We start from the raw sequence: 13,359 nt of genomic DNA, 5'->3' as shown, positions 1-13,359 counted from the left end.
ACAGTATACTCAAATGTGACCTGTTAATTCACAACTTCCCCTAAAAAGAAAAACAACTAATTCACACCTGAATTTTTCATTATATTATTCTTGCATAAATTGACTTACATCTTTGTCATATCCTCTAAGAGTAATGGCTAAAAAGAGTTACACAAAACCCAATGTGTCATATATGACTCAAAAGAACTTTATTTTTAACATATTTTTTAAAGTAATGTAGAACTATTTCTACTTTTCTTTGATGTCTCCCCAAAACTGTCTGTGTTGGCAGCTCTGCAAGGATGCCATAAACAGTGACTCAAGCCTGCAATCTAGGATCGCTAACATCACAGCCAAGTGCCCCCGCATTTCCTCCAATAATGTAAATTTACCCAGAGCTGAAAATAAACATCTAGCCAGCTCTCAGTTATCCACATTTACAGACCAGACAAGCCAAGAAGCATCCCAAACAGAAGGCAATTCTAAAATGACCGCTATTTACTTCTAAATGGCATTGTATGAATTCTGGGTGGAAGATTTATGTTGTAAAACGGTCTGGCTCAGTCTAACATTGAAATGCATTTCTATTCCTCAAGTACCCAGCACTATCCATAAGGGAGGGATCCGGAAGGTTCCAGACGGTGGGATAAATAACATGAAAGAAGAGTCTTTAGCATAAAAGCTTAGCAGCCTGCTTGACAACAAAAGATCTGGAGTCACAGTTACATTTGCAACAGTCCAAGAAACAGAGATGATCCTGGACTGGAGGCTGGCCAAGCTTTTGTGGGAATGGAAATAGCAACATTTTAAAGGGAAAAGTGCTAAGAGGAGACAACCCAAAACTGTAGGGACTAAGAGCAGTGTGAGGCTCAAACGGGCCCCATCAGAAGCCAGACGTGACCCCTTCTGTTGCAAGCCCAGCCAGGCTCCACACTCACGTGTAGCCTCAGGGATTATCAGAATAACTGCTCCTAAGTAGGAAGCGCAGATTTCTCAGTTTCTCTCCTCGTTTATGTTGCTCTCCTAGTGTATTATTAAGAGCCCTCCTTTGGCTCTCAACACTTCTGGTTTGAACAATAAATTGTCTGATCATCCTACTGCCCAGAGAGGGTTGCAGATAAGCAAACACGTTTCTCTCTATTTTCACAGAGTTTCTAAGAGTGAGGAATGTTTTCCCCCATCACATGTTAAAGGTTCTCAGGACAGGAAACATTGGAAGGGATGATTATTTTTATCCTTCGGGACTCAGCTGATGGATTTAAAAGTATTCCTTGAAGCTCAGGAAATAAGCAAGTATATTCAGCATCCTTCTCACTCTTTCCGGCTCACAGCTGCCACTTTAACCACTGCTGACCCGAAGCATGGATAATGGTGTCTCCTGGCCTCCATGCTGCCTCTCTTGGACTCAGCTTGAGCATCTACCTTTCTGCATCACCATGTATGGACTACATTACTCCCACTCAGATCCTTCAATGACTGCCAGGACCTAGAGAATAAAGCCCATTTTCCTAAGACAATGGAATCCAAGGTCCCCAATGATCTGGCTTCAAATGGTGGCTTCCGTACTCCTCCCCAACATTCTATGAAACCTGACTATTGACCATTCCCAGGACATGCTTTCATGCTCTGCTCTTGCTCTTCCTTCCACTGGAACGTGCCCTCAACATCTGGGCAGACTGCATCTGCCAATACTTCCTTCTTCAAGGATCCTGCTTTGAAGCACACGGGAAAGCATCTTTTATGACTCCTGTCTTTCCATGCTCCCCTGGTTCTGGCATGGGTTACAGTTTGGGGATATCACCTCACTTGTAAAGTCCTTGAAGGTGATGATAATATTCTACATCGTCTTATATCACCCACTATACCTAGCACATAACAGATGTTTAATAAATATTTGTACAGTTTTTAAAAATAGTCTGAAAATCTGTGGGCTAGTTGGTAGTTGGTTAATTAGGTTGTGAGATTTGATTTTTGTAAGCAAAGATAAGAATCTGTACCAGTCCTTTTATATATATATAAAAAAAAAATCAACCAGCATGAGAACTGTAGAGCAGAGCATCAGAATCTCCTGGAGGGATTGCAAACACAGATTTGCTGGGCCCCACCTCCAGAAATTTTAATCCTGTAGATCTGGGGCAGGGCCCAAGAATTTGCATTTCTAACAAGTTCTCAGGTGATGCTGACGCTGCAGGTCAGGGATCAGGCTTCCGGTAGAACTGTGTAAGTTTCTGCAGCATTGGAAACCATTGGGATTAATCAATGAAGCACTATTGAGACTGTTACAGATGGGTCCTATCCTTTCCTGCCTTAAAAATAGCACCCTCCCAGCCCCCCTTTTCACTTTTGTCTTTACATTGCTTACAATTTGATGTAGATTTTAAGCATCCTGTAATTCATCAACTAATTCTCTCCTGGCTACACATTCCAAGTAATTAAAGTTCAGTAATAACTTATTCTTTCTGCTCCAGCACCTGCATTTCATTTGTTTATTTTCCCAGAGTCATAAATCTGAAGGGCTGTCAAAGTGCCATAATATTAGTGCAATAATCAAAGTTAATTAGTCCCTCTCAATAAACAACAACAAAGCCATTACAAAGATGCATTGAAGTTTCTCCCAGCTACCCAGTTTACAGATCACATTGTAGCTGGAACAATTAGAATCTGAGAATTGTCGGTAAATGAGTGCAGTGTTCTTCAGTCATTTAAAAGGAGACTGTGCTCTTCATTTGCACTGATTCATTAACTCCAGGGAAGGCAAAGCGGGTCTGGGCTCTGCATCTGCTGCCTGCTGAAGGATACCAGAGCAGACGGAGTTCTCCCCAGCTGCGGAGCCTTACCATGCGCATCCCAAACTCCAATAATAAACGGGGGACAGAGGTTGCAAAGAAATGAGAGGGGCCAGCCTCACTGACAACTTTTAGTAACCTGATGTCTTCAATAACTTTGGGTTTATTATTGAGGGAATTTGAGAGATGTGAGTATCAGGTGGGTTCTGATGAGAAGGCAGCCCAGTGGAACTCGGAGGGCAGAACCAGGGCGGATGGGTAGAAGAGGCTCGGAGGAAGATTCTGCCTTCAATAAAAGGCAGAAATTTCTAATTAAGAGGTATGCAGCGATAGGGTGGGCTGCCTTGGGAAGGAGGAGCTTACCTATCACTGGAAGAGTTTAAGGCAAAGCAGGAGGACCTCTGGTTCGGTGATGTTGTAGAAATGGTCTGAGCAGCAGAAAGGGGTCAGACAATGTGACCTGTATGGTTGATGCAACCCTAAGAACTTAAGATTCTTTGCATATAGAGGCAATCACTGGGTGAGTCCTCACGTCTTGTCCTTTGAACTCACTGTCCAGTTTCTCTCAGAGATCCTTTCCCCCTTGAAGCTATAGCACCTGCGTTCATTAGCCATTGTTACATAACAAGTTTCCCCAAAGTGTGGTGGCTTAAAATAGCAAGCATTTCGTATCTCACCAAGTTTATATAGGTCAGGAATTCTGGGTGGTTCTCACTTGAGATCTCCCATGAGGTTGCCATCAATCTGTAGCTGGGGCTGCGGTCATCTGCAGGCTTGATTGGGCTGGAGGAGGCTGTTGGCTGGAGGACTCAGCTCCTTGTCACATGGGCCTTTCCATAGAGTTGCTTGAGCATCCTCACAACATGGCAGCTAGCTCCCCCGGAGTGAGTCATCCAAGAGAGCGAGCAAGGAGGAAGCTGCATGCCTTTTAGGACCTCTCCTGGGAGTCATACTCCATCATTTCTGCCACATTCCATTCATAAAGAGTGAGTCACTAAGTAGAGCCCACACTCAAGGGGAGGAGAATTAGGCTCCACCTCTTAAAAGGAAGAGTATCAAAGAACTTCTGGACAGATTTTAAAACCACAACAGCTACTTCTAATGCTTCCCTTTTTAGGGTCTTCAAAATCTAGTTACACCCGCATGCCCCAGTTGACTGCAGGGACTAGTTCCAGGTGAGTCCTCTGGAAACACAGAGTTGGTTCTGCCAATTCCACTTCTCTCTCACACTAAACCCAGCCTCTGCAGAAGGCCAGCCAGCTCCACCCCATGGCATGGGCACCAGGACCATGAACAGTCACCTCTGCGCCCATCTAGGGATAGAGAGAGTCCCCTGATCCTCACCTCAGCTCACCTCGCTATTAACTGATATATCGACGGGAAGGTGAAGAAAGACTTGGCTGCTTCCTAATACACTGATCATTTATTAAAAAAAGAAAAAAAAGCCAGAAGAGGAAACACATTTTCCAACAAGGTTTCAGAGTATTTGTTTATTTTAGGGATCTGTAAAGAACAAGTCAGCTTCTCCTGAAGCTACCATTTCTGCAGGTAAATAAACCAAGGTTCAAAGAGATGAACGAATTTGCCCAGGGATACCCAGTGAGCACTTGCTCAAACCAGGATATAATCTCAGGTTTATAGGACTCCAAAACTGGGGCTCCCTCTACTCCCCTGGGCTGTCTCCCTATAAATTAAAAATTAGTCTATTTTAGGAATATGGTTAAAATAGACCTTAACCTACTGCAGTGTGTGCTGCCCCCTTCTGAGTCTGGCTGCCTCGTCTACAGCTGTATCTCTACTTGTCTTCCCGGAAGAGGTTTGATTGGCACAAGGAATGTTTCTCCTCTGTGTTTAATCTAACACCTGCTACACCTGAGACTCTCTGGAAATGCCCCACAATAAATATGTAAAACAGTCTCAAGCATATTTTTCCCCTCTTAAAAAACAGAGCCGAAATGCCCAGTGGCCGGACGCAAGCCTTTCAGCCATGGGCTGAACACCATCTGAATATGAAATCCACCTCTTCAAACTGTCAAAGTTGCTGAATAATCACTCAGGGGCCCCCATATTAAGGAAAGGATGTATCTGCTTTGGCTTTCACATCATTGGGAGTGATGGTTTGGAGCTGGCCACCTATGCTCGACTTTCACTCTTTAAAACTCTGTGGTTAATCACAGCCCTTGCTACACAAAGGTTACAGTGAATATAAAGTTTGAAAGATTCCGTTCAAGACTGCGAGCAGTGGCCAGGAGAAAAAAAAAGAGAAAGAAAGACACAGAGACGGTGATCAAAGGACAATGAATAACATCAAGACTAAGTCAACTCAAACTTTTTGCAATGAGAAATAAAATGGAAAACTTAGAGGATAAGTGCTAAGCACAAGTCTTAGGCATTCTGGAGACAAAGAAAAGTCAGAATATTTTAGCAACCGGTCATGTCCATGGGGGGGATGAATAACTTTTTATCTAATAAGGAATCTTTCCTGGGCCTATTATAGGAAAGATCAAACAGCTAACTTAAATAGAAGAGTAAATACACTATATACCACTTCAATGGAAGTCCGGGAAGGAAAGAGCTTCTTTTAGTGAGGTGAGGTCTATCAACTTTGTTAGATTATGAAGCTCTCTTGACCAGGGAACCACAGGCAACCTCCTAGCATGAACAGAGAAACATTCATACAGAAACGCGCACATCTCTGTGAATACAATCTTTGTCTAAGTCCTTGAAAAAGAGAGGCCAGCCTTCTGACACAATGCACACCAGGAACTTTGGATTGGGTGACAAGATGGCATTGGGGTTGGGCAAATACGGCTTCAAATCCTGGATCCACCATGTAGCTCTCAGGTGTATGGGCTTAGGCAAGCCTTTTCCCCTCTTCCAGCCTCCAAAGCCTCATCTGCAAAATGGGTTTAATGTGTAACATAAATATTTAATTACTAAATGCTAAACACAGTGCCTGGTATGGAGATATATATGAATACCCAACCCAACCTGCAGGTGACAATAATAATATGACATTTTGTAAACAAAAATGTCCCAAGGGAGAACTCCAGAACTTTACCTTTGTGTGTATGTGTGTGTGCTTATTGATTTAAGCAAGTGGTTTATATAGTTCTTGCTGGTTCACAGACTTATTTATATCATACTTTATTTATTGAAAATCCAATACTATAAATAAAAACAATTTTTAACGCAAAGAAATGAGGAACAAATCTAGCAGCTGATTTAGGATGAACTTTTCCCAATAAGCTATAACTATTAATAGTATTAATAGTTTTTATATTTTTGTTCAGCTGAAGATAATTCAAAACAATGGGGATGAGTCCTACAACTTGTGATGCATTGAATAATCATCATCTTTTCCGAGCCAAGTCACCAGTTTAGACAGGCTTAAGGCTTGTAAATTATCCACCCCACGTGCTGCACGCCTCCCCCCAATACACACCCATCACGTAAAAGAAGGCATCCCACCTAAGTCCTCCGATCTGTAAAGGCAAATTATGGGATTTAAGCTTTTATTATCAAAAGAGGTTGGGGAAAATTCCCACAAACACCAAAGCTATACCACATCACAAAGTCACTGAGTGGATTTGAAGGAGCCTGAAAGTTGCTGGATTTCACCAGTGGTTCTTAAAAGTGCAAGCAATTTATGTATTACTCAGCATCCTAGCCCATCACTCCTTAATATCATGTCATGAAAACACAGGGTGTCAGTATCCATTAAAAGCACAGCAAAATGTCGAACCTACATGCCTAATACATTGGTTGGTACCAAGTACTCCATAGCAGAAAATAATATTAAAATCATTATTTCCAACCCTTATCAATGAGGCTACGATATGACATAATACTGTCAGCTTTCTACATGCCTTCACCCCAACTAGATAAATAGATCCAGTATCAACTCTATTGAAAACTAGAATAATTACAACACTTCAGTCTCTCTGGCATCAAACTGTGTGGGTACAATCAACCGAGCATGTGCTCTCTCCCTAAAACATGCATATTCTATTACCTCTAACTAATAAATCTTTTCTTTTTACCCCTCATCTCCTTGCTTTCTCAATAACCATTTTGATATAAACCATTGCTTGCTGTTCCTGATGACTGATCCCTTAATCATCTTTCCTAAATATATGCAAAGTGTATTTCTTTGTAAATATAAAAGAAAAAGCAATCACATAAATAATTAAGATGGCTTTTCAAATGACAGTTGAGTGCTAATATGGGCTCCACTGGAAAATACTAATCAACAAACTAAATACACATCTATTAAAATGTAGGAGTCCAGACAGATGAAGACAGAGAAAAAATTCATTGCAACTCCATTTGAATCATGCTGATAAACATCCTCCCTACAGCTCCTCTTTCAACCAAGCTCAACCACTTGCAGAGGTTAAGAAAAGTAAGCACCACTTTGTACCTTCACGTACGAATAAGAAATTATTATTGTTATCGCTGTTAATAGCAGCAGCTAACACTTAATCTATGCCCGGCAATGTGTTAAATACACATACAGTCAATGCATTTAATACTTACAACCACATATATCTCCTGGCATGGATATTAGTGTTTGGATTTTACATATTAAGAAATTAAGGTTTAGAGAAGTTAAGAAACTTGCCCGAGGTCAGAGGGCGTGTCTGCTTCTAACTTTTGCCATTCCAATACAGCATATTTCAGAGCAGGGTTCTCAACTGGAGATGATTTGCCCCCACAAGGGACCTCTGCCCTGGAGGTATCTTGAAGAACACCAGCCTGGCTTCTCTGGGGCTCTTGGGAATCTTGGTTAAGTGTCCACGAGAAAACAAAAGCAGCTGAGCCAGATCCCTGTTGCATTCTCCTGGCCGATGGCATGTCATCCTAACTAGTCTCCAGGAAGATTTAAGTCTAGGCCAAATAAAAAGACAAGTTAGGAAAGCTCGGGGTTGAAGTCTTCCTTGGGGACCAAAGCTTCTCACCAAACTTAGGTCACTCTTCCCTTAGGATGGGGGAATGGGTCCAAGACACATTCTGGGGAATCAGGAGAGAGTCGGATAATAACTCCAAGGGAGGGCCAGCAGCCTCTCTTCCCAGGCCAGCCAACTTTGGCCCAATTCCTTGGTATCTCAATCACCAGCAGACACTAGAGCATTAGAACATTCAAAGGGCCTCACATTTCACTAATGCATAGCGCCCATATGTGAGCTCTCCTGTACTTCCTGTTCCACTCCTTGCATGACAAGCAGATCTCAAAAGGGCCTGGCACACGTGAGGCAGGTTGGCCACTCTAACCAATACCTTCTTCTCTTTTGATCCCCCCGACACCCCCTTCCACGACCCCACCCCTCTTCCTCCTGCACAAACTGGTAGGTAGGTGGGTGACCTCAGGCCCATTTGCTTTAGCTCTATTCAACCTCCTTCCTTGTCAAGACCGGAAGTTTTAGATCCCAAGTTTCAGCAATCTAAAATTTATACATTGTAATAAGGTGAGAGCAAGGAGAAAATGGGAGCCCCACTTAGACCTTTCAAGAGCTCTACATTGGGATGTTGGGGTCTTGTTATGGCTGTTTATAAGGAACATTTTGATACCTAATTAGCTATTGCTCTTTACATGCAATGTTGGAGGTCCTCAGATCTTAGGATGGAGAGTGGGACATGCCAGACCTCCATAAAGAGAGCAACAAAACCCCACTCCGATAAATATGTATTGAGTAAAGGAAAGTAGGAACCACAGCACTGCAGGGATTCAGACACATCTATTAGCGTCCCAGACTTAGAGAACTCACCAGAATCCTAACATACAGACCATGCTGCTAAATAAAAGAGAATCCATCCTGAAAATAGAAAGCTACACTTCCTACTCAGCCAGCTATATGGAGAAATTAGGTACTTGTCTGAGAGGTGAGGGATACTAGCCTGTAATCCAGCTAAGGATGTGAATGAGGTAGATCGCATCCTCGTATGGTGGACTGCTTAACAACACAGGCACAAACCCCATTCCCAGAGACTCTTTATTTAACCAGGATTGGTGGCCGATGGTCCTCCCTCTCCTTCCATTTTTAATTATGCTACATGGATTAGCCTTTCAAGGGGGTGGTTTCCTTCTGCACTGTCCATGTTATCCAATTTTAATTGTTTTCAATTCTTTCTCTTCTTTTTAACTTGGAGCATCTAAACCTCTCAGCAAGAGGGCATTTTCCCATGAAATAATTATTAGTAGTAGCAATTACATATAGGCTCTCGATACAATTCCATATGGAATATGTTTTCATTTAAATTATATTTTATTAAATAGCTGGACCTTCCCAAATGTGGTCTGAGAACTCTACAAAAGGATATCTTGAATGCAAATGGATTGCTTGGGCGAATAAGGTAGATCAGAGTTGCTTCCGCTGAGAAATGTGATTAATCCTGAAACGAAGCACTCAAATAGCATCTAGCAGTTCTGAAAGCAAAGCCTGAAAGGCAATGAAGGGACAGGATGCTGGATGGGGTAGAAAAGCCAGGTCGTGGGGTGGAATAGGTAGACTTTGGGTTTGCGGCCGGATGGACCACTCATGCCAGAAGCCCGCCTCTGTGTTCACCAGCTGTGTGACTCTGGGTGAGTCCCTTCACCCTTCTGATCCCTCCATTGGCTCTTCTGTAAAATGGAGAAAACCAGGCTTTTATGTCCTCCTGAATGCGATATAAAGTGCCTTGCCCAGGACACAGGACACAACAGGGACACAGTAAATGGTGGTCGTTAGCTGCCCCCTGATGGGTGGGAGAATAATATTCCACTGGCTTAGAGACAGACGTGAATGTTCTGGAACACAGCAATTCTAGGATATGCAGTGAAGGCAGGAAGTGAAAGGCCAGGCAGGAGAGAACAAGTTGGAGAAGGAGGCATGAACTCCGTCTCGAGAGCGGGAGCTGAGAATGCCCGCAGAGCCTTGGCACGTGTGAGCCCACGCTGAGCCAAAGGCCCAAAGACTTCTGAGTGAGCTTTTGCTGCAACAAAAAACTTTGAACCATTTTGAGAATCTCCTGTGAGGCGCCAGTATGTTGCAGTGCCTTGCCGGCCCTGTTACTGATATGACTCATCCCAGAAAAAGTATGAACACGCTCAAGTTGGCTAGCAGCTGGAAAAACTATAGAGTCGATCAAATTGACCTTGAGAAACACAAGAAGGTGGTATTTAACGACGTGCCAGATAAAATCCCTGTGCAGAGATGAGGTAAGGAAGGGCCTGAAGGGAACCAGACCAGCACTATCGAGGATGGGTACTAGATGTGAGCTTCCAAAATCATAATCTAGGGGGAATAAGGAACACGGTACCACAAGATTCCCAGAGAACAGGCAAAGAGATGAGAGATGAGTAAAGGGTTGAGTTTCCTCAGTCTACAACCTATAAAATCTGATTTTAATGTGCAAAAAGCCATGTGGGTATGAGTTTTGTTTTCATTCCCATTTCCTTTGCTCATGTCCCTGACAGTGAATAGTTTTGGATAATTCTCTCTCTGGGATTGCTTGTCGACCCCAAGTTCTCACATGTAAGGAAAAAGGAAGACAATGTTTGTTTGTTTGTCTGTTTGTGTGAGCAAGATTAGCCCTGAGCCAATATTGGTTGCCAGTCTTCCTCTTCTTGCTTGAGGAAGATTGTTGCTGAGCTACCATCTGTGCCAATCTTCCTCTTTTATGTGGGATGCCACCTCAGTGTGGCTTGACAAGTGATGCTAGGTCCGTGCCTGGGATCCAAACCTGTGAACTCCAGGCTGCCAAAGCGGAGCATGTGAACTTTAACCACTATGCCACTGGGCCGGCCTCAGGAAGACAATTTTTAAAATGCATAAGTAATTGTGTTTTAGCATTATCTTCCAAGGCTGGTTTAAACATTAATATCATTGTACAATATGGTTATTATGGTATCACAAGGGCTACTGGAATTTGATTTTTCTAGTTTAAATATAACATCAAATGGGCAAATTTTACAGGTTTGGGGTCTCTGCTGCTAGACCACAGGATCTCTTCCACATTGACACTGAGGATAGAAGCTGGCACAACACTACTAGATGGCAACTGGGACACTGCTACCGAAATTTTAAATACATATGGCTTTTGGATCAATGAGTCCACTGCTAAGACTCTGCCCTGTGGGTGCACTCACAAAAGCATATATCAAGAACGCTCACTGCAGCACAGCTGAGATCCAATTGTGGATGGAAATGCAAGAGAGACTGGACTTCAAGAGAACAGTACTTGGAATAGCAAAACAATGAAAACAACCTAAATGTCCACCAAAAAGGGAGACTAGTTAAATAAATTATGGCATAAGCACAGGATGGAATATTATATAGCAGTTAAAAACAATGAGTTAGATCTATATGCACTGAGAAGAAAAGACCTCCTATAGGATTACGTGAAAAAAATCAAAGTACGTAACAGCATGTGAGTGTTTTCTAGGATGTACAACCTTTTTCCGGAAGAATACACAAGAAATGGTTTAAATATTTACCTTCCAAGAGAAGGATTGGGAAGGACTTTCACTTTTTATTTTACACCTTCCCATTCTGTATGAAGATTCTAACCACATGCATATATCACCATTGGATCTCCTTACACGTCTCTAAAGACGACTACCATACCACCTAATAGGGGTTATTACTTTCAGAGTTAGGGTTACAACTCTACTTTAGAGTTAGAAAGATGCTAAAATAATCAGAAAAAATTGAGCCTTGCTTTGTTTTTTTAATTTAACCCAAAATAATGAATGCAGTGAGTCAGGAAAAGTGTTCATTTGAAACATACTGACTTTGAAATATTTCATTTGAAATATACCTAAAAAGCAGAAACAAATCTTCCTTTTCTTGACTTTCAGTCCAGCACACCAGACATTCTCTTAAATAAACCGTGGTCTATTTCTTCAGATGGCAAGAAATCTTTCACGGTACTCAGAAAAAGAAGACACGCTCTTGGCAAGGTTTATCCCACCCCCTTCATGCTCTGCTCCCAGCCATGTGACTGCCTCCTCCTCTTCCCAGGGCCAAGTACAGGCCATTCCCTCCACCTCATCTGACCCTCCTCCACCCTCCCCCTGGTCTTGCTGGAGATCTCATCTCAGTGACTCCATTCTTGGGGATTCCAAATGTCCCCACCTCCCTGGCATTATTCACCACTTTGGAGTACCACATACTCCACAGTACCACTTACCACCATTTCAAGTTTACATTGATGGTTATGTTTCTTGGGCTAAATCTGACTTCCACTCTGGGCTGAAAGCTCTACCAAGACAGTGGTAATGTCTGTTTTTCCTTAACAGGAGACCCCCTAGTACCGAGGACAGTGATGCACTTCCTAAATAAGTGAATGAATGAATGCAATCTGTACTCCATGCCGAAGCCCAGTGATCACGTTAAAAAATCGATCAACCTGTGTCACTCTCTGGTTTAATCTCTCTAACATCTTCCTCACCATCGACTCTGAGACCCTATGTAACAGCCTGGGAGCACCTCTGTGACCTCCTCCCCTTCCTTTTGCCTCCAGCCACACTAGCCCCCCTGCTGATCCTTGACTCCTCCAGGCACCCTCCTACCTCTGTGCCTTTGCAAATGCTGTTCCCACTGCTTAGAAAGTACTTCCCCTGACATTCGCACAGTTTACTTCTTTACTTCATTCAGGTCTCAGATCAAATGTCATAACTTTAGAAGGGTCTCTCCTGACCACACAATCAAAATAGCTCACACTGTCACTCTGCATCCTTCACTCTGCTTTACCGTCCTTCGTTATATTTATAACAACATTACGTTATAACTGACATTACATTAAATATTCAATGTAATTACCCCTTCGTGGTCTGTTTCTCCTACTCAGCAGGCAAGCCCAGGAGGGCAGGGATTTGCTTTGTTTGATGCTATATTGTCAGCCCCAAGAGCACAGTTAGCCCTCAGTAAATGTTTATGCAGAGAAATATCAACACCAACATCTACATGGAGAGAGAAAAGCAAAAAGGAGAAACCAGAGACAGGGTCAAAGCCTGCTCCTTTCTAATCCTAAAAACCATAAGGCAAAGCAACATCTTAGTTGCATTGACGGGCGTTAACCACATTTTATTTTTCTTAATAAGTGAACTAAATGAGTAAACATTCTCAGACCTCCGACTAATAAAGCAGATGACACTGACAATGAACTATAAACAAATGTGTGCATAATAACAGGCTTGCTTGTCCTTTCATTCATAAAGTAAACAAACTGAAAATGACTTGAAAAATAAAGAAAACATTATTCCAAGAGCAATAAACTTTACACACTGAACTAAAACCGCCTTGTGTTTATCCCAGCGCATGTATCTGACGATTAAAAAAAAATAGTCAAGCGCTTGCTTACCCATTCTCCTAAAATGCGTGACACAGCTTCATTGGCTCTTGTCATATTCCTGCAGGCCAGGATCACGTGTGCACCATGGAGGGCAAAAGACTTGGCAGTTTCAAACCCTATGGTTTAAAGGAAAGCCGACATTAGAAAACACAAATGGAAAACACTGAGTCATGCTGAATGGCCCTACTGAGCACCATACACATTACCCTAGTGGTTCTCAACCGGAGGCAATTTTGCCCCCTAGAAGATAGTTGCAAAT

At 42.6% G+C, this 13,359-nt stretch overlaps 1 protein-coding gene across 11 annotated transcripts in view; it reads right to left on the bottom strand.

Annotated features, from left to right (window-relative positions):
- Positions 1-13,359, bottom strand: part of WWOX (WW domain containing oxidoreductase) — a 934,084-nt gene that overhangs the window by 871,945 nt on the left and 48,780 nt on the right. For all 11 annotated transcript variants that reach the window (XM_014845630.3, XM_070500695.1, XM_070500696.1 and 8 more), the window contains exon 5: positions 13,110-13,216. In XM_014845630.3, coding sequence (XP_014701116.1) covers positions 13,110-13,216 — 107 coding nt within the window. The remainder of the gene's footprint in view (positions 1-13,109; positions 13,217-13,359) is intronic.

This window comes from Equus asinus, chromosome 28 (genome assembly GCF_041296235.1).
Source record: "Equus asinus isolate D_3611 breed Donkey chromosome 28, EquAss-T2T_v2, whole genome shotgun sequence".
Lineage (NCBI taxonomy): Eukaryota > Metazoa > Chordata > Mammalia > Perissodactyla > Equidae > Equus > Equus asinus.
This window is presented reverse-complemented; position numbering and strand designations above follow the sequence as displayed.